The sequence below is a fragment of the Solea solea genome, chromosome 11, assembly GCF_958295425.1.
Source record: "Solea solea chromosome 11, fSolSol10.1, whole genome shotgun sequence".
NCBI lineage: Eukaryota > Metazoa > Chordata > Actinopteri > Pleuronectiformes > Soleidae > Solea > Solea solea.
In genome coordinates this window covers 19,115,838-19,133,251 of record NC_081144.1, presented here as the reverse complement: position 1 = coordinate 19,133,251, position 17,414 = coordinate 19,115,838, and the positions used below count along the sequence as shown (strand labels likewise).

The window sequence follows — 17,414 nt, the reverse complement described above, 5'->3', positions numbered from 1 at the left end:
CTCTGCCTTGAAGACAATTTTGTCATGGTGGTCACTCGTGGAACTGCAACAAAAAATGCTCATGCGGCCCAAAAAGCTATTTTACACTAGTAAAAGAGACGCCTGTTAAATTATCCATAGGACATCTCAAGACAACATTTATGTTGTATTAGTTTTTTAGAGTATTTGTAAAACCTTCCTAAAGGCCATAAAACCCCCCCAGAACAATCCTATGTCCCAGAGTGACGTCACGGCTGTGTATGAGCACACCAAAGCGCGGTCATGTGGCGTCTCGGGAACGGCGCTACTGTCAGAGAACCGTATGATGTGAAAATTATGAAAAAATGTGAATAAATGAAGGCAATGAGGAGTTTTCTTTTAACATTTTTTTAAAATATTAAGTTATTAGTTATTTATTCGTCGCTCATTAGTAAAATGATGGGGAGCCTCCACATCTTCAGCCGCCGACCAAAAACACATTTCTTTCGACTCTAAAGACTTTATAGTTTCTAGCTCTTGTTTGTACCCAAATGTTTAAATGCACTTATTGTAAGTCGCTTTGGATAAAAACGTCTGCTAATAATTCATTCATTCATTAGTTATAAAAACTACTTTTAACACGTTGTTATTGTTCCTAATAATATGAGTCTGCAGGTTTTCTGGCCTTACTTATTATTATGATAACCATAACTTGTAATTATAACGATAAGTTAGCTTGTTAACCACCTATACAAAACAGTTGGAAATTTAAACCAAAATACAAAGCATAGCAATGACACCAAAAATCCTATTCATTGTTAATCATCATAAAAGTACTTAATGTTGTCATTATTTTCTAAATACTGTTCCTTAAAGTGTAGCTCTGGTGTTTCTGGGGCAATATGGGCTGAGATTTCAAAGAAATAAAACACAAGGTGCTCCCTGTAGTTGGAGACAAAGTAGTGGTTAATATTTAACAATCCAATGGCCCACTAAACTAAGTTTTATGATGAATACTGGGAACCTGAGAATAACTCTCCTTCAAGGTTGTTGTCAGAATCTCAGTATTGCTTCATAGAGCAGCGATTAGTGCGTTCACCAAAATCACAGACCAAGAGTTGCAGATATTAGAACCAGTCACTCATTAACTTTTAATAGGCTTAAAAATCAGCCAGCTGTGCACACGCTCTGGCGGCCCTGTAGGCCAAAAACATGCAGGCTTTATCCAAACCTAAGCAAACTAAGGCTGTCTCAGTTTGCTGCGACATTCATCCATCATCATCATCGTCATCAGTGGATCAGCAGGCTTTTCTGAGAGCAGGCATCATTACAAAGGCACATTGAAAATAAAGAATTTTATTCTTTATTGATATAATATGGGAATGCAGATCAGTCTACTAATTAAACATACAATAGTCAGAGCTGCTAACCCTAACCTATTATCCACTAAGGTAAAAGAAAATGCCCAGAATGATCTTCAAGCCAATGACAGCAGCATTTTTGATGGAAGTCAAGTTTAACGCTCCAGTCTCGGACTCTGTAAACTCCCACAGACTGGGTCAGGGCCCACAGATGGGTCACAGGTGATATTTTTGAATCTTTTCCAGTCTATTACTTCAGCTTTTTTAAATAGCACATGCATAAAATAACATGGTGATCCATCAATCAAACATACAGTATTACAGTACAGTCTTTCTTCAACACGTCTGATTTACCTACTCAAAATATTATTAGGTTTTTGGAAATTGCAGGGGGGAAAAAAGTCAGAAAAAGGTATAACTGTTCATCAAATACAAATTTGCTCTTGTTGTGATTCACACAGTATATTTAATTGGGTCAGAGTTTGTCATCTTTGGGAAACACCGCTGTGAACCACATATTAACTATCTGTTGATAGTTGCAACCTTGCATTTTAATTCCACAAATTACAAAAAATAAACATTTCCATTACTTTCAGATTTACTTACACAGTTGAACGTATTTTTTGAATGACATTGTCCTCCAACATAAAACTGCCTCATTGATAGCATGGTCTGTTCTAACGTGTGGTCAACCCAGAATGGCTGCACACTTCTGTTCCCTGGTTTGGCTCCTCCATCACTTCAGCACCTGTGAACATAGTATCCTGTCACGTATCCAATGATGTAGATGGAAACCAGTGCAGCCAGCGCACCTGCTGTCTTCACTGCTACTCCAGTGCTGCCAACACACACTCTGTTGTAGAGTCTGTGAATGTAATGAGTAGTTAAACTTTAGTTTGTCCATAAATTCTTCTCAACTTGTACTGTAATATAAAATCACTTTCATCCTGACATGTCCCAGTATCTGGGTTTATCTAACACACACCTGTTCATTTTACAACTGTGCCCCATATTATCTGTCTATAATAGCTTCATGTTCAGTTTTTTGGATTTTTTTGTGTCAGGCGTCACAATGTCTCACCTCATCGTGGCAGGCTGCGATGCCTCTACGTCCATGTTAATGTTCTCCTCATTCCAGCGATCGTACTGCACTCCGCTTGTGTTGCTGGAGTCCATGAGAGAAGTCCTTCCTCAGCGATTTATCTGTTCTCTCACTGCTTCACTGCTCAGCCTGGACTCACACACTCAGAGCTCTGACACTGTGACAACAAAGTTGTTAGTGTTCAACAAAGTGTCCACAACTCAGGTGATTATGAAATATTTATTTATGAGACTCTGTGACACAATCAATATTGAATATGGTGTCAAAATAGAAGTAGAGGTCACTTGCTGCTTATCTTTTTGTTGTACATATAGACAGTCATTAAAACGTGCGACTGAAAAGGACAAGAAGAATTCAGATGAAATGAGATTAATGTGTACTCACCTAATGTCTGAAACAGTCAACACTCTGTCCATAAAGCTCTGGGTTTCAACATATTTAAAGGCACGACTGACACTGAGAGAACCATTCCTCCTGCTTTGTATGAGACCTTGGGCATAGTTCATGTGTTCACTTAAGGGCTTCCTGTCATAAAGTCATTGGTTGTATTTCAACGGTTGTCTTTCACCTCCGTATATGACTCAGACTTGGTGATAAAAAGCAATTTAAAGTCTGAGTGCTGAGCGTACACTCCGGTTTCATCACATCCTGCGCAGAAAGTGGAATGTAATGTGAAAACAATGCTCAGTTTTATACACATTTCATCCATCTGACATAGAAAGGGTGATTTGCTCAAATGTAAATAAAATGGAACAATGTTGTTTGCATCCTAATTAAGAGAAATGGCTAGCGCAAGTGGAATTAAAAGCAAATGAGTAGGTATTGTGCAAAGACAAAGGTACAATAGATTTAACTGAAAATATTTTAATTTGGCAGAAATAGAAGATGAAATACTTTTACTTATTGTTTTATTATTATTTTATTGTATGAATTGCTTCATAGTGTATTTCAGGAGCCGGATCAGCTCTACCAAGTTTTTTGCAATAGCCCATGATGGACAAAGAAAATGTCTTTTGAGTTTTGATACTAATTGAAGGCTATATACATTATTTATCACACTTGGAATGGAAAGAAATTCAGCTGCAATATGCAACTTCACCGGTAATTTTGACTAATTTCTTAACTTTAAGTTATGCTGTGGTGTTTCTGGGGCAGTGTGAGCTGAGATTTCAAGGAAATTAAGCACAATTAGCCTCCTGTAGTTGGTGCAGTATCAGTGAAGATACTCAGTTCTTCAAAGAAATGGTCTGAAACAAAAATGTTCAACAATTAAACTGCAACCAAACTAAGTTATATGATGAATATTGGGAACCTGAGAGTAACTGTACCTCCACAGAGGCTCCAATGCTATTGTAACACAGTCCAACAATCTCAGCCTCTCACTCATCCTTTAAACTGTAAATATTCTTTTTACACCAGTGCTGGATGAAGAGCCTTCCAACTGCGGACAGAAACGTGTTCCTCCTGTAGAGTGCAGCGTTGCTCCTCTCACTGTACAGCCTGACGGAAATTATTATTAGAAGAAGAAGATTGGTGTCACCGCGTAAACACTTCCGGTGTGCCAAAATACCGCTCCGCGTATTTCAGGTTTGTTTAAGCGTTTCTCGTGTGCTGTGAATAACCTCATGTTTTACTCTAACTAAGCTTTCAATGTGAGTAACAAATACGTTTATGAATTGTATATTTCATATTACAGACAGTGATACTAATATCTAGTTTTAAAGCCATGTTGTTAGCCGCGGAAGTTATTTGGCGACCATACGTGTGTTAGCTAGCTACCTCTGGGTAGCTAATGTGCTAGCATCACGCTGTACTTACGACACTTTGCTTGCCTCGTTACATTCAAACCTTTTATTTTTGTATGTCTTGTTTATATTACTTATGTATTGTGTATTTCAGATTATCTATCTGTATACTTTATGTCTCATTTGTGGTTATGAAACTTGGACCACAGATATTTACTGTTTAATAAATTACATTATTAATATGCATGTTGTTCTTGGAAACATTTGTTTTTGCTGCAGACTCACTTTAGCATTTTAATGTTTTATTTTTGCTTTACACAATATTTTTATTTAAAATACAGCACTGCAATGCAGTCACAAAATGCGAGGATAGAGAAAGACATGTGTCATTTAATAATTCTGTTATTTTAGTCATTTGTTATTGTTAAACTGTTTCACTTTACTTAAACTTTTATCAGACCAAGAAAAAATCCTATTTTTGAATGTTGTCATTGGCATTAACCACAGAAAAAAACCCTGGTTGATCTGTCATCTACATGGACTATGTCATTGTGATTGAGATAAAATTGAGCTGAGACATTAGATAATAGACACTCTTTGTGTGTGTGTCTGTGTGTGTGTGTGGACCAGGCAGCGCAGAGTGGAAGCCGATGGGGGACGAAAAGGAGACCTGGAAAGTAAAAACTCTTGACGAAATCCTGCTTGAGAAGAAACGCAGACGAGAATTAGAAGAGCGATCAGATCCCAAGCGCCAGAAAGATGTAAAGTATTTCAAACTTAAATGTAGGATGCATCTTTATATTAAGACATACTCAAGACATATTTTGGTGTTTTGTTTTAGGCTGCAAATATCTTTTTACTTGTCAAGTGCCCTGGCAATTTGTGATGATTTCCCCAATCATCTTACAAGGCCATGTTAATGAATTCTCTCATTTTTGCTCTCTTTGTCTTGCACAGTTCACGCAGGGCCTTGTTCCACAGGCGGATGATCGGGAATCCAAACGAGACACTCCGGAGGAAGGAGAACTACGAGATCAAAAAATGGAAATAACAATTCGTAATTCCCCATACACACGGGAAGACTCAACAGAGGACAGGTACTTTTATTTTTTGGTGTATGCAACTATGTTTCTGTTGTCTTAACTTAAAAGTGTGTTTCACAATAGTTTAAAAATATATTTAACCCAGTGCCACTGGTTGTTAAGAGTGTTTTCTTTACATTTACACAGAGGTGAGGAGGATGAATCACTAGCAATCAAGCCTCCACAGCAGATGGCCAGGAAAGACAAATCTCACCACAGAAAGGAAGAGAAGAGAAAAGATAAAAGACGTCATCGCAGTCACTCTGGTGAAGGAGGTATGAAAGAAAAGTCTAATAAATCCAAATATGTGTTTCACAGCGGAATAAAACAAGCATGTAATACAGAAGTTTCTGCAAGTGTCGCTGTTCTTATGGTCTGTACTTTTACAGCAGTGAAAAATGTGCGACCCAAAGACAAAGAAAAAGAGCGAGAGAGTGAGCGCAGGAAACGTCAGTGGGAAGAAGACAAAGCCCGGCGAGACTGGGAAAGGCAGAAACGGAGGGAAGAGGCCAGAGCTCATTCACGAAGAGAGAGGTGAGCGTTTTCAACGAAGATGCAACTAAAAATACAACAAACCTTGACAAAACTGGAAATGAAGCTGTCTGAGCAGACCTCATGTTAATTCTCTTGTTTTTTTTTCTTTTTTTAAATAGTGTGTTTGTGGTTACCCCCCACAGAGAACGTCTGGAGCAGGCAGAGCGCCAGCGTGAGCGAGATCGAAAGCTGCGTGAACAGCAAAAAGAGCAACGTGAGCTCAAGGATCGGGAGAGGAGGGTCGAAGAGCGACGCAAAGAAAGGGGTGCTCGGCGAGAAGGTCAGTGGACACTTGCTGGCTATGGGTATATTTCTTTGTCAATGTTTGTTCTGAACATTAATGTCAAGGCTGCAGTATCAAACCACTTTTTAAAACAAACATGTACAGAAGCCTAGTTTTCACCATACTGTACACAAACACAGAGCTGGGTTAGCTACTTTCGTGCTCTCTCTCTTTCTATGAGCAGTGCCTGGAGCCTCACAGCAGGTCTGCTCTTCTTTTATACTTATAATGGCAGAGTTTTTCTGCTTGGTTTGAGCTTTTCTGCTTGATGAAGCTTGCTGTGGGTTTTTATATTGTTGGAGCATTTGAGATGGAGTTATGTTAACTATGGCTCTGGTGCCCCTTCAGACACGCCTAAAAATCCTGAACAGAAGATTGGAGATCAACTGTTTTCAGTCCATCCATCTGTCTTCTACCACTTTATCCTCCCCATGAGGGTTGCAGGGGGCGCTGTGCCAATCTCAGCTGACAGAGGGTGATGGGTGGGGTACATACTGAACAGTTCACTGTTTTCAGTCCTCACTCCATAATTCTTAACTCCACAGTTGTAATGTTTGCTTTTGGCTCGAAGTTTGGCTAAACACATCCAGAGCATCCAGGGTTGTTGTCCAATCACCAAACATAAGGGATGTGATAGGGAAGTGAAACATGAATATTAAGAGACCTTCCATTCCACAGTTCCATCTCACCACCGGATGCTACCAGACGAGTATGGTGGTAAGACGAAACAAAGTCACCACAGTCGCAGTCCTACTCGTGATCCCAGAGACCGATCTGAACACGGTGAACAGAGGAAAAGTGCAAGTGAGTTTAACATTTCTGTTTTTTTTTTTTACTGTATTTCAGTATCCTGTCATTGTTTAATGGTATGACTCCCTAAGAGATAATGCACATTTCAACATAGCTCACACTATATTTTGTCTACAGCTTTAAAGGAGGAGAAACCCGACCTCAAAGACCTGCTTGCGGATCTCCAGGACATCAGTGACAATGAAAGGAAGACCAGCACAGCAGAATCCTCCATGGGTAATAAGATAATCTAACCTACATTTTCAGCAACCTGCTGACAGCACTAACAACAAGCAACTAGCATTGCACACCTGTTGCATACTAGTACTAGATGTATAATTACTGTAGTGTTAATGGATTAACACCTTTGCATTGACTCTCATCTACCAAAACCAATAACAAGCAATCAATGTCAGTTTTGTCTTGTCTAAATTTTTTATTTAAAATTTCTATTCTTGTCTAGCATCAGGGTCAGGCTCTGAAGATGATGATGATGATGAAGATGAAGAGGAGTCCAGCAGCCAGAGTGAAGGTGGACAGGAGGAAGGAGAAGAGGGGGAAGAGGAGGAGGAGGAGGAGGAGGAGTCTGTCTCTGTCTCAGGCTCAGGAAGGTCTGAGCAAAGTGCAGGTAAAACTGTTTAAAACTACAAAACTATGTCACTGTGACAGGTTCAGCTTTACAGTAGAGCTGCAACTAGCGATTATTTTCATAATCGATTAATCTGTCGATTATTTTCTCCATTAATTGTTTGGTCCACAAAATCAGAAGTCAGAAAACCTTAAAAAATGTTGATTGGTGTTTGTCAAACCTGGAAATGATGATGTTCTCAAATGTCTTGTTTTGTCCACAAACCATTGTTTAACATTTAATGATTTCTTTGTTATCCAGAGCAAAGAAATGAAGAAAATATTCACATTTAAGAAGCTTAAACTATTGGAAATCTTGTTTTAATCATAATCATAATCATAATTATCAAAATAGTTGTCGATTAATTTAGTAATCGATTAATAATTGATTAATCAATTAATTGTTTCAGCTCTACTTTAGTGTCACAGGTTTAACACACTGGTTTCTTCCTTTTCAGAGGATGTAAGTGAAGATGAGCATTCAGATGAAGACTTTGAAGACGAGAGGGAAAATGGAAATCACATTCCAGCAGGTGGGTGTACCACTGATTAGAGAAGTAATCTTTCTGAGACTGAAACCAAAATTCTGTATCATGATCAGAGACTGTATATAAAACTGGACACAGTCTTCCAGTTTGAGAAGACTAGTGAAGCCCCTGAAGTTGGACAGAAGGAGCAGTTACCCACTAGGGGGCGACTCTTCTGGTTGCAAAAAGTAGTCTGTTTGACTGGAAGTCTATGAGAAAATTAGCCTACATCTGTGGCTTTAACGCTAGCACAAGATTTTGTAAATTATGTTCCTATTAAGAGGAGAATAGATTATACAAAACAATGAATAATGATATACTAACTTAGTTGTAGAAGTAGCCTGTTGATTTCTCATTACTGCTCCTGTAATTAATGTTTTTCTGTTTAAATTTATCACTGTAACACATGTAACACACATGCATATTGAAATTATTATTCTATTTGTATTTAGGCTGGGTTCTGTAAGTTCTACGTATTTCACTTAACTCTCACTTGTACAAGTGGATGTGTCTAGGCCAAAAAGTGATTGAAGGACCATGCCTGCGGTGAGGGCTGGACTTGTTGACTTAGCTCAAAATGGATAATTAATTAAATCAGTGTGATTTTATTTTTGGGGGCACATATTCAGAAATCACAACTGGCTTCATAGGGCTTAACAAAGTGGAACATTGCCAGTCTTTAAACAGTGTAAGGGGGAAACCTCAGGGTGAGTCACAAGTAAAGATCCCTCTCCTATGACGCATGTAACAGTAAACATTAGTGTATAAACATAGATATTCAGAGTTTCCATATATAATATTCAGAGATATTTTACAAACTGCATCATATCCATTTAAATGCCACTAAACAATCCATGTTAAGTTGTTGAGGCTCTGATGAGTTACATTTACCAGTGCCAAACTAACTTCCACCTTTTGCCCCTGCAGTGCCAGAGTCCCGCTTTGACCATGATTCAGAAGAGGATGGGGAAGATATGGAGGAAGAGGATGAGGATGAAGCAGGAGAAGCTGACCCCACTCCTCAGTCTCAGGCCCACACACCCTCCCCGACTCCTGAAGAGAACTACATCCCTGACTCCCCACCTATTTCACCTGTGGAGCTGAAGAAGGAGTTGCCCAAATATCTGCCAGCTTTACAGGTCAGTCCCATTTTTAAATTTGTATGAGAATTAAAAATCTTAAAAATGAAGTGAAGTAAAAGATTTTATGCTTATTAACTAATTAATGTGGTAGTTTGTGTTACATTCGTAGAACATACATATATACACAAGTCCTCCAGTTGCAAAACAAACTTAAACTAGCAACTGAGACCATTAACTCCTTAGGAAAATGTTTACAGACTCCTTTACCCATAAAGTTGTTTTGGCAACCAGGGGAGTCGCCCCCTGGTGGCTCCTTGCAAGTTCCATAATACTTTAATGGCTTCACTTTCCAAACTAGAAGACATCCATTTTTATATACAATCTGTGGTTCCATTGTTGATGCATTTCAGGGTTGTCGCAGTGTTGAAGAATTCCAGTGTCTGAACCGAATAGAAGAGGGAACGTATGGTGTTGTGTACAGAGCCAAAGACAAAAAGACTGGTAAGACATTAAACAAATAGATTTGGTTGATCAGAGTGATTACAGGTGTTTGGCTGATGAAACAATAAATGTGGTTGCATGTTTGCAGATGAGATTGTGGCATTGAAAAGGCTAAAGATGGAGAAGGAGAAGGAGGGCTTTCCCATCACCTCTTTAAGAGAAATCAATACGATTCTGAAAGCTCAACACCCAAACATCGTCACAGTAAGGGTGAGGAAACCTATTGATTACTAAGGTGTTCATCTGTGTTTTTCCAGCAAACATTCTCATCTCTTCTCTTCTTCCTTCTCTATATTAGGAAATTGTTGTTGGCAGCAATATGGACAAGATCTACATTGTGATGAACTATGTAGAACATGACCTGAAAAGCCTGATGGAAACCATGAAGCAGCCCTTCCTGCCAGGTGATTGATGTTGGACATCAGAGAAATGGACATTTGGACATCTTTTGATTTTATCTCTATTAAAGCCTGACGCTTCTCTTCCAGGTGAAGTAAAGACTCTGATGATTCAGCTGCTTCGTGGAGTCAGACATCTCCACGATAACTGGATCCTGCACCGGGATCTGAAGACGTCTAATCTGCTGCTGAGCCACAAGGGCATCCTCAAGGTATGCTAGGACTGTTTAGTTTGATTTTGTTTATTGTTACATCAGCAACAGCTTCTCGTCCTGGAAGAATCAAATTCTAGAATTTACTAGAAGTACTGTAAGTAGTTAACAGAGTAAAGTAGGTTCACTGCTTCTTTTTTTTTTCCAGTTCACTCGAGAGATGTAACCTTGAAAATATATATTGAAAAAAGGGGGGAGAAAAAAAGGATTTTCTTTCTTTAGTTTAGTGTAATAAACAAACTCAATGACTTTCATTTAATTCGTCTTTGGACGATGCACAAATTTCCCACAAGCTAGCAACACCACAGCACACTTGCACAAACAGTACATGATTACTAAAAGTCAATTAGACCGTGAACATCTGGCAGAATGTATGACAGACTCGGTCACTATGTAAATAAACTAGGTTTTGCACGTTTGCCACTGTATGTTTTTTTGGAAGATGATGACAGTAGCAAACACAAATCACACAAGAACAACTTTTAAAATTAGAGATGACATTACTGTGTGGTGCTGCAGCGGGGCTGTGTGAAAGTCTTAGTCCACCATTCGATCTGTTGTTTCACGATGATCTAATGACTATATTTTCAATCTCTTTATTAAAATACAGCCATACAATTCAGGAAATGTGTGTACAGTATTAAAGTAGAATTATTTCAGGAAAAACCTCTTCTTTAGGGTAAAGTGGCAAGTATTTATTGTGACCTGCCTTTTACACTTGAAGAATAGCAGGGCCTTGGCTCTCAAACCTGGAGTGGAACCCTAATTAACCTGTGTTTGTCCAACTATTTCATTGCCAAAATGGCAGCTGTTTAAAGGTCTATTACACTAAAGCCATTTTTCCACCTCTGATCCCAGCTCGCCTTGACACGGCACGGTTTAGGTTGGTACCTACTTGGTACGTGGGTGAAGTCATCACTGCACGGCTGCGTGAAACTGCCGTGACTTTGTTTTACACGCGACACACAAACGTGTAACGAGTAAAGCAGTTGTTTTCAGTGTACTGAATCATTAAAATTGGTTAATTGAAAATATTTGTTCAGTACTTCTTCCATGGCCGGAGCACAGACTCTGGCTAACACAGTCACTGGACTGAAATACAGTGGCAGGGTTTGCAATGCCAGTTGCGATCAGCAGTGCTGTTGCTAAATATCCTGTCTGTTAAATATTGAGATTTTAGGCATTTCAGTGGTAATAGTTGGAGATAAACCCACGTTTTTTTGGGTTGTTGTCTTATTAACTGATCTACAGTTCGGCATTGTTCAGCTTGATTCTTGAGTCTGGCGACGTCATGCATAGTGAAAAAAGTACCTGGTACCAGGTACTATGCTAGTGGAAACGCAACTTAAGCGTGCTGTGGTGAGGCGAGGCAAGCCGGTGAAAACACGCCATAAGTTCATTGTAGACATACTTGAGCATTACATATACATGTTGTACGAGTTTAACTCATTGCAAGCTTGTTGATATATATGACCAACTTTCAGGCACATCATTCCATTCAAAATGCCAAAGATAACAATATATGACTGACATAAAATGATACATTTGTGTCAGCCAGGCAAACAACAAAGTTAGTGGTGGCCCAAGACTTTATACACAGTACTATATATGAATATGGTCATTTGGTTTCCTATGAAAGATCAGAGCTTTACAAAATATACAATTGTTACCTTTGTGTAACCTACAGTATTGATATTTTTTCCTTTTGTTGTTTTAAAGGTTGTGTTTTTTTCTTTTGTGTTGCAGATTGGAGACTTTGGTTTGGCGCGGGAGTATGGTTCCCCACTGAAGCCCTACACTCCCATAGTGGTGACCCTGTGGTATCGCTCACCTGAGCTGCTGCTTGGGGCCAAGGTGAGAAGTCAACTTCACACTACCTTCCCACATCGCACAAGTGGATGAAATGCACCTAGTTGAATCTGTTACATAGAATGGATTAAACTAAGTGATATGCTTTAATAGATGTTGTTACATCATATTGTTTGACCTAAAGATATAAAATATTGTAAAACACAGTTTGAGTTTCATTTATATAACCAACCAGTAGCCTGTCACAAGACAAACTTAACTGAAGACCCTTGCCAGGAAGTATGACTACTTTGTTTCTGCGGACTGCCACTGTGTTTGTTCTTCTCTCCACAGGAGTACTCCACAGCTGTGGACATGTGGTCAGTTGGCTGCATATTTGGCGAGCTCCTAACCCAGAAACCACTTTTCCCTGGAAAGTCTGAAATTGACCAAATTAATAAGATTTTCAAGGTAAATGTTGTGCTTTTCCCTCATGCAATATAAAGTAAATTTTCAACATAAAGGATAAAGCTTTTTAGTTGACTGCATGTAATTGTTGTTTGTCAGCCTGCAGTTCTGCAGTATGCTGCAGTGTGGTGCTATTGTTCAATGTCAGCTCAGCTGATGAAGCTGTAGAGGCTGACTGAGAGGCTGTATTTATCTGAAAATAATCTGCATAAAGCATGCCAGCTATGTCTGGACTGATGTATCTTCGTCCTCCCATCCTCCTCCTCCTCCAGTCCCCACAGAGATAGTTAAAAGTACTAGAATACACTGGTCTATTGCCTTGTCTGTGGTCGATTAATATCTCAGATTCTCCTGTCCTTGCACTCATGTCCAACATTTGTCTGTGTCAACTTTAGGATCTGGGGTCACCCAGTGAGAAGATCTGGCCTGGCTACAACGAACTGCCAGCTTTGAAGAAGATGACTTTCACAGAATATCCATACAACAACCTGCGAAAGCGCTTTGGAGCGCTGCTCTCAGACCAGGGCTTTGACCTCATGAACAAGTAGGATTTCTAAAGGCTGTCTTTATTCCATGCAAAACTTTTCATGTCACATACTGCATTTTTGCGAGGAGACTCATCTAGGTGCTGCCACATTAAAAGGGCCAGTGTATATGAATTAAGCCTTGCCCACACTAAAATTACTAAAATTAGATTTTTTAACCAGGGTGAACCTGCTAAACAAAGGCAATTCACACCTTTGATCTGCTCTGTGGCTTTTTTCACTGTTCAGCAGGCAAAGAAGAAATTGGTTTGGTCACCTGGGTCTTGCATTTACACTAATGCCAATCAGAAATAAAGCCAATAAAATCCCACCTGCATTGCCCAGTCATTTGATGTAGAAGTGAGTGCCAATTCAACACATTGCCAATGGTCAAAAACCCATTTAAACTCCTCAGTTCATCTCGCCCTTTCCCAAGCGAGTCAGGGAACTACGGTGGCATTTACACACCTTAAAAACAGCATTGATATTTTTCATTTGTGACTTCTCTTGTACACATTCACTTCAAAACCTGAAACAGAAGCTCTGTTCAGTTTGTTATAGAAACATGGCAGCCTGTGTAAAGCAAGAATGTTTAAAGTAATAAAGCCAATAAACCGTCTTATATGCTACACACTGGACCTTTAAAGCTATCTATTTTAATAGAAGATAATAGGAAGGTTCATTTGAAGTCTCCCTCCTGTTTATGAAAGATCTCTAAGTGTTGAAAAGGTCCCATTTTGCCTGGTTTTCATGTATTTTGTTGTATCAACCTCAAATATCAGTACTTGTTTGGATCAATACAGTGCTGCTCTGTCAGAATCCGTTCCTCCTTTCAGAGCTTCATATTTAGTCAGTCCATTTCTGGGAAGCTGACTTAAAACATGACAAAGGCAGTGGACTGGTAATTCATCAGCATACCTCAGCAGCAGTCATGTTCCATCCTCCTGTTCTGTTTTCTCCCACACATGCATGCACACTCACCATGGTGATGCTCCACTCTACAAGAAAATGTTTTCGAAAAACACACCGTAAACACGGAAAATAATCTTCTATCACAGGCGGTGATAGGTTCATAATTCTTTCTTGCACATTCCCCAGATCAGCATTGTTTAGTTACTTCAAAGAGCAGAGATGCATTTTCTCCACTCTCCTCTCTCAAATCCTCAGCCACCCACAGAGACTTTTGCCTACACCTACAAATGAAAAAACCACACCACTGGCTCTCCTCACAGCTGCAGAGGATGGTAACAACATGTCCACTGTGTTACCAGAGGATCACAGTTCAGTGGAAGTTTGGCATCTTGCCACTGCTGCTGAAACCTTCCAGCTGCCAGGAGACTCACAAAGTATTTACTCAGGGGCAGATTCAGACTGCAGGAGGTCAACACCTTAGACTCACTGTATAAAGCTTCTGACAGAGCAGTATGCTCTGCAACAATTTCATTATGTCCTCATAATGACAATAAAAACTTCTTGAATCTTGTATGGTACAGGTTTGGAGATTTACATGCTCTGGCCACAGGACACCTTATAAATTGGCACCTGGTGAGGTCTTCTGCTGCTGTTGTGGGTTTAGTGATGGTCGTTCTGCATAGCTTGGTTATAATGAGTGATTATTTGAGTTACTGTAGCATTTGTATAAAAAAGTCTGAGCATTCTCCTCTGACCTGGCACCAAAAAGACATTTTTATTCACAGAACTGGATATTTTCTCTTTTTTGGACCATTCTCTGTGAACTCTAGAAAAGGCTGTAAATGAAAATCAATGCAAGTACATTTTCTGACTAGGAAGCTGTGAATCTACAACTTCAGGCTACAATACTAATTAACTAAAAAATATTTAGTTTATTTTACATGCATTTATTACGATGTGTACGTTTTCTCTGGAGGATGAGGAGGGAAATTGTCAGTAAATCAGTAAGTTGAAGACGTCGTAATGCTGCAGGTCTGGAATAATGTCCACTCGGTTTCCTTACTCGTGCAAAGCACCCAGGGGTATTGTAAGGATCTGATATATTTTGAATGTTCTGTGATATGTTGCTGAATCTCTGGATTTAAAGTGTGCAGTGATCTCTTCAAGCTTGAAAACAGCACTGGTGCCGTTATTTTTTCAGAAGCTTGACCAAACTGTTCAAAATTCAAAGTTGTATTTGTTACCCATGAGGGGAAAATTGAAGCACAGCAAGAGGCAACCAAAAATAAATAAAAATAGACAAGATGTCATGAGTCGCGTGACTTGCTTGACTATAAACTTGCTTGAGTTTTTGTGAGGTCTACTGGTACCCAAACATGTAAATGAGGGCAAGTTGAGACAAGAAATCGATTGAATTTATCTGGCCATGTACACGCAGGCAGTAATGCTTTGCACGGACACAGAAGGCGTACCTAATATAGTGGCCAGTCAGTGTAGGTTTGTAGGTAGATATAACAGCTGTTAAGGAATATCGCACCTGTCTGTGTCCAGTAGTGTTTGAATGTTGAGGCGCAAACTCACAGGCACAGGAAGCACATGCACATTCTTTGACTTTGAAAGCAAACAGTCATTTAGACACAAGTGGAGGATTATCTCCTTCAAATGCCTGCGTTGGTCCCCACTGGCACAGGAAGACGAGCCCTCCCACAATGAACAAACATTATGAGCCGCCTGTGTTTCTTGAATGAAATGTCTCTTAAGTGTGTTAGCATTTTCACATGAACTCTGCCACTGTTTTCCAGATTCCTTACTTACTGCCCCAGTAAGAGGATTGTGTCCGATGAGGCACTAAAGCACGAGTACTTCAGAGAGACGCCACTGCCCATCGACACGTCGGTGTTCCCCACCTGGCCGGCCAAGAGTGAGCAGCAGAGGGTGAAGAGAGGCACCAGTCCTCGTCCACCCGAGGGAGGCCTGGGCTATAGTCACCTGGTAAGAACATTAGGCTCCACTTTCTCCATTACATACAGCTACCAGGCTTTCAGCAAGCTGTCTGTGTTAAATAGATTACTGACCTACAGGCTTCTGCTTTGTGTCCGTGTATTTCCTCCTTGTGTTTTCCATGATGAGCACCTTTTAGATCTTAATGTTTTCAACAGTGGTCTAACCCCCCCAAAGTTTTTTTTTTTTTCTGCTGATGCTGATATTTTTTCAGTGAAAGCTTCAGGTGATATTTTAGGTTACCAAGAAATTAGACAATTTCATGCCACAGTGTTCATTCTTTATGTCCCTTTTTATTGTTGTCATGGTCGAGAGGCTTGTTCAACCGATTATGTGACGTCATCACTCCAGGCCAAGATTGGACAAATAAATAAATAAATAAATAAATAAATATATATTAAATAAACATGTTCATGTGTATGTGAAGTGTACATTCAAGTCTCCTTAGGGTCTGTTAAGGGTTTTCCAAGAATAACAATGTAGTATTTAGTATTTATCACCTGTACAATAAATATTTAAGCGATGACACTGGAGTCAAAAATGTGATAAAACTGAATATTGACTGCAGGTTAATTTTTTTTTTAACCCACTGTCTCTCCAGGGTGATGATGACCTAAAAGACACAGGCTTTCACCTGACAACCAGCAACCAGGGAGCATCTGCGGTTGGTCCAGGATTCAGCCTCAAATTCTGAGCATGAAACTGCAGGACAATTGGCTGTTGAACTGAGACAGAGGGAGCAAAGAGTTCTGGAACTTTTAAGTCGATGGAGTCACATCGACTGCAAACCAGATAAATATCTGAACTACTGCAACTGTTACCAAACAGTCAGGACTGTTTCACAGCAAGACTGGTGGCTCAAACATTGAATACTCAGATGTTTTATTCCCCCCTCAGATCTTTTGCTTGTGCTCTGTGCTTTTAGGTCATTTATTTTCAAAATTATGTTTTTTTTAGCTCTTGAAGAGGAGACAATAAATCTGTAGTTGTAGTTGTTATGTTTGACATGTTTTATTTCACCCTATATTTTTTTAGAGAGAAGACCAGATTTTATAAATGGACGGTATTTCCCTGCTACTGTATAATGATGCAGCATTGGCTGTGTTTTCCATCCTGCATATTGTTAGGGCTTAACTGGGGGCTGGTAGTTCTCTTGACAGGGGGATGGATGATGTTTTAGTTAGAAATAAAGTTTGAAACTTTGTTTTGTCTGCCATTTTCCCTGTATTTATAAACTCTACAAGCTATGTAAACACAACCACACACTGCCCCGGGAGAGAAAGAAAAAATCAAGGGAAGTTGAGAGAAAAAAAAAAATCTAGCCTTGAACCCAATTGGGTAGTCGCTGTCCAAAAGTGATGTCATTCTTTGCTCTGCACACTTTGTCTCAGTACTTTGTTCTTTCAGAGAAAGAGGCCCAGACATTGCTCTGCTGTCTTTGTTTTTAAATGGCTCTGCAGTTTCTCTATTAACCCAATAAATTCTTTGATTTTTCAGCTGAAGAAAAATAAACCAGTACA

The 17,414-nt window shown here is 39.5% G+C and overlaps 1 protein-coding gene across 4 annotated transcripts; it reads left to right on the top strand.

Moving 5' to 3' along the window:
* Nucleotides 1–3,918: 3,918 nt before the first annotated feature.
* On the top strand, nucleotides 3,919–17,098 carry cdk11b (cyclin dependent kinase 11B). 4 transcript variants are annotated; one of them, XM_058642432.1, is made up of 20 exons: nucleotides 3,919–4,008; nucleotides 4,797–4,927; nucleotides 5,124–5,263; nucleotides 5,396–5,523; nucleotides 5,638–5,782; nucleotides 5,902–6,062; nucleotides 6,744–6,869; nucleotides 6,993–7,091; nucleotides 7,318–7,482; nucleotides 7,940–8,014; nucleotides 8,936–9,147; nucleotides 9,501–9,591; nucleotides 9,680–9,801; nucleotides 9,890–9,995; nucleotides 10,080–10,201; nucleotides 11,948–12,055; nucleotides 12,344–12,460; nucleotides 12,853–13,001; nucleotides 15,696–15,885; nucleotides 16,496–17,098. In XM_058642432.1, the coding sequence occupies exons 2-20, from the start codon at nucleotides 4,817–4,819 to the stop codon at nucleotides 16,586–16,588; spliced, it is 2,460 nt and encodes an 819-aa protein (XP_058498415.1). In that variant the 5' UTR covers nucleotides 3,919–4,008; nucleotides 4,797–4,816; the 3' UTR covers nucleotides 16,589–17,098. The 4 variants fall into 4 exon arrangements, with proteins under 4 accessions (XP_058498415.1, XP_058498416.1, XP_058498417.1 ...); XM_058642433.1 differs by having other exon boundaries at nucleotides 3,959–4,073; nucleotides 5,396–5,514; XM_058642434.1 differs by having other exon boundaries at nucleotides 3,959–4,073; nucleotides 5,926–6,062.
* Nucleotides 17,099–17,414: the final 316 nt, after the last annotated feature.

What these genes read in the sequence shown, in the direction of transcription:
- cdk11b (XM_058642432.1), top strand. Translation starts at nt 4,817, where the DNA reads ATGGGGGACGAAAAGGAGACCTGGAAAGTAAAAACTCTTGACGAAATC. An exon ending in GCCACAAGGGCATCCTCAAG is followed by an intron (nt 10,202 to 11,947) that starts GTATGCTAGGAC and finishes TTTGTGTTGCAG; the next exon opens with ATTGGAGACTTTGGTTTGGC. An exon ending in AAATTAATAAGATTTTCAAG is followed by an intron (nt 12,461 to 12,852) that starts GTAAATGTTGTG and finishes TGTCAACTTTAG; the next exon opens with GATCTGGGGTCACCCAGTGA.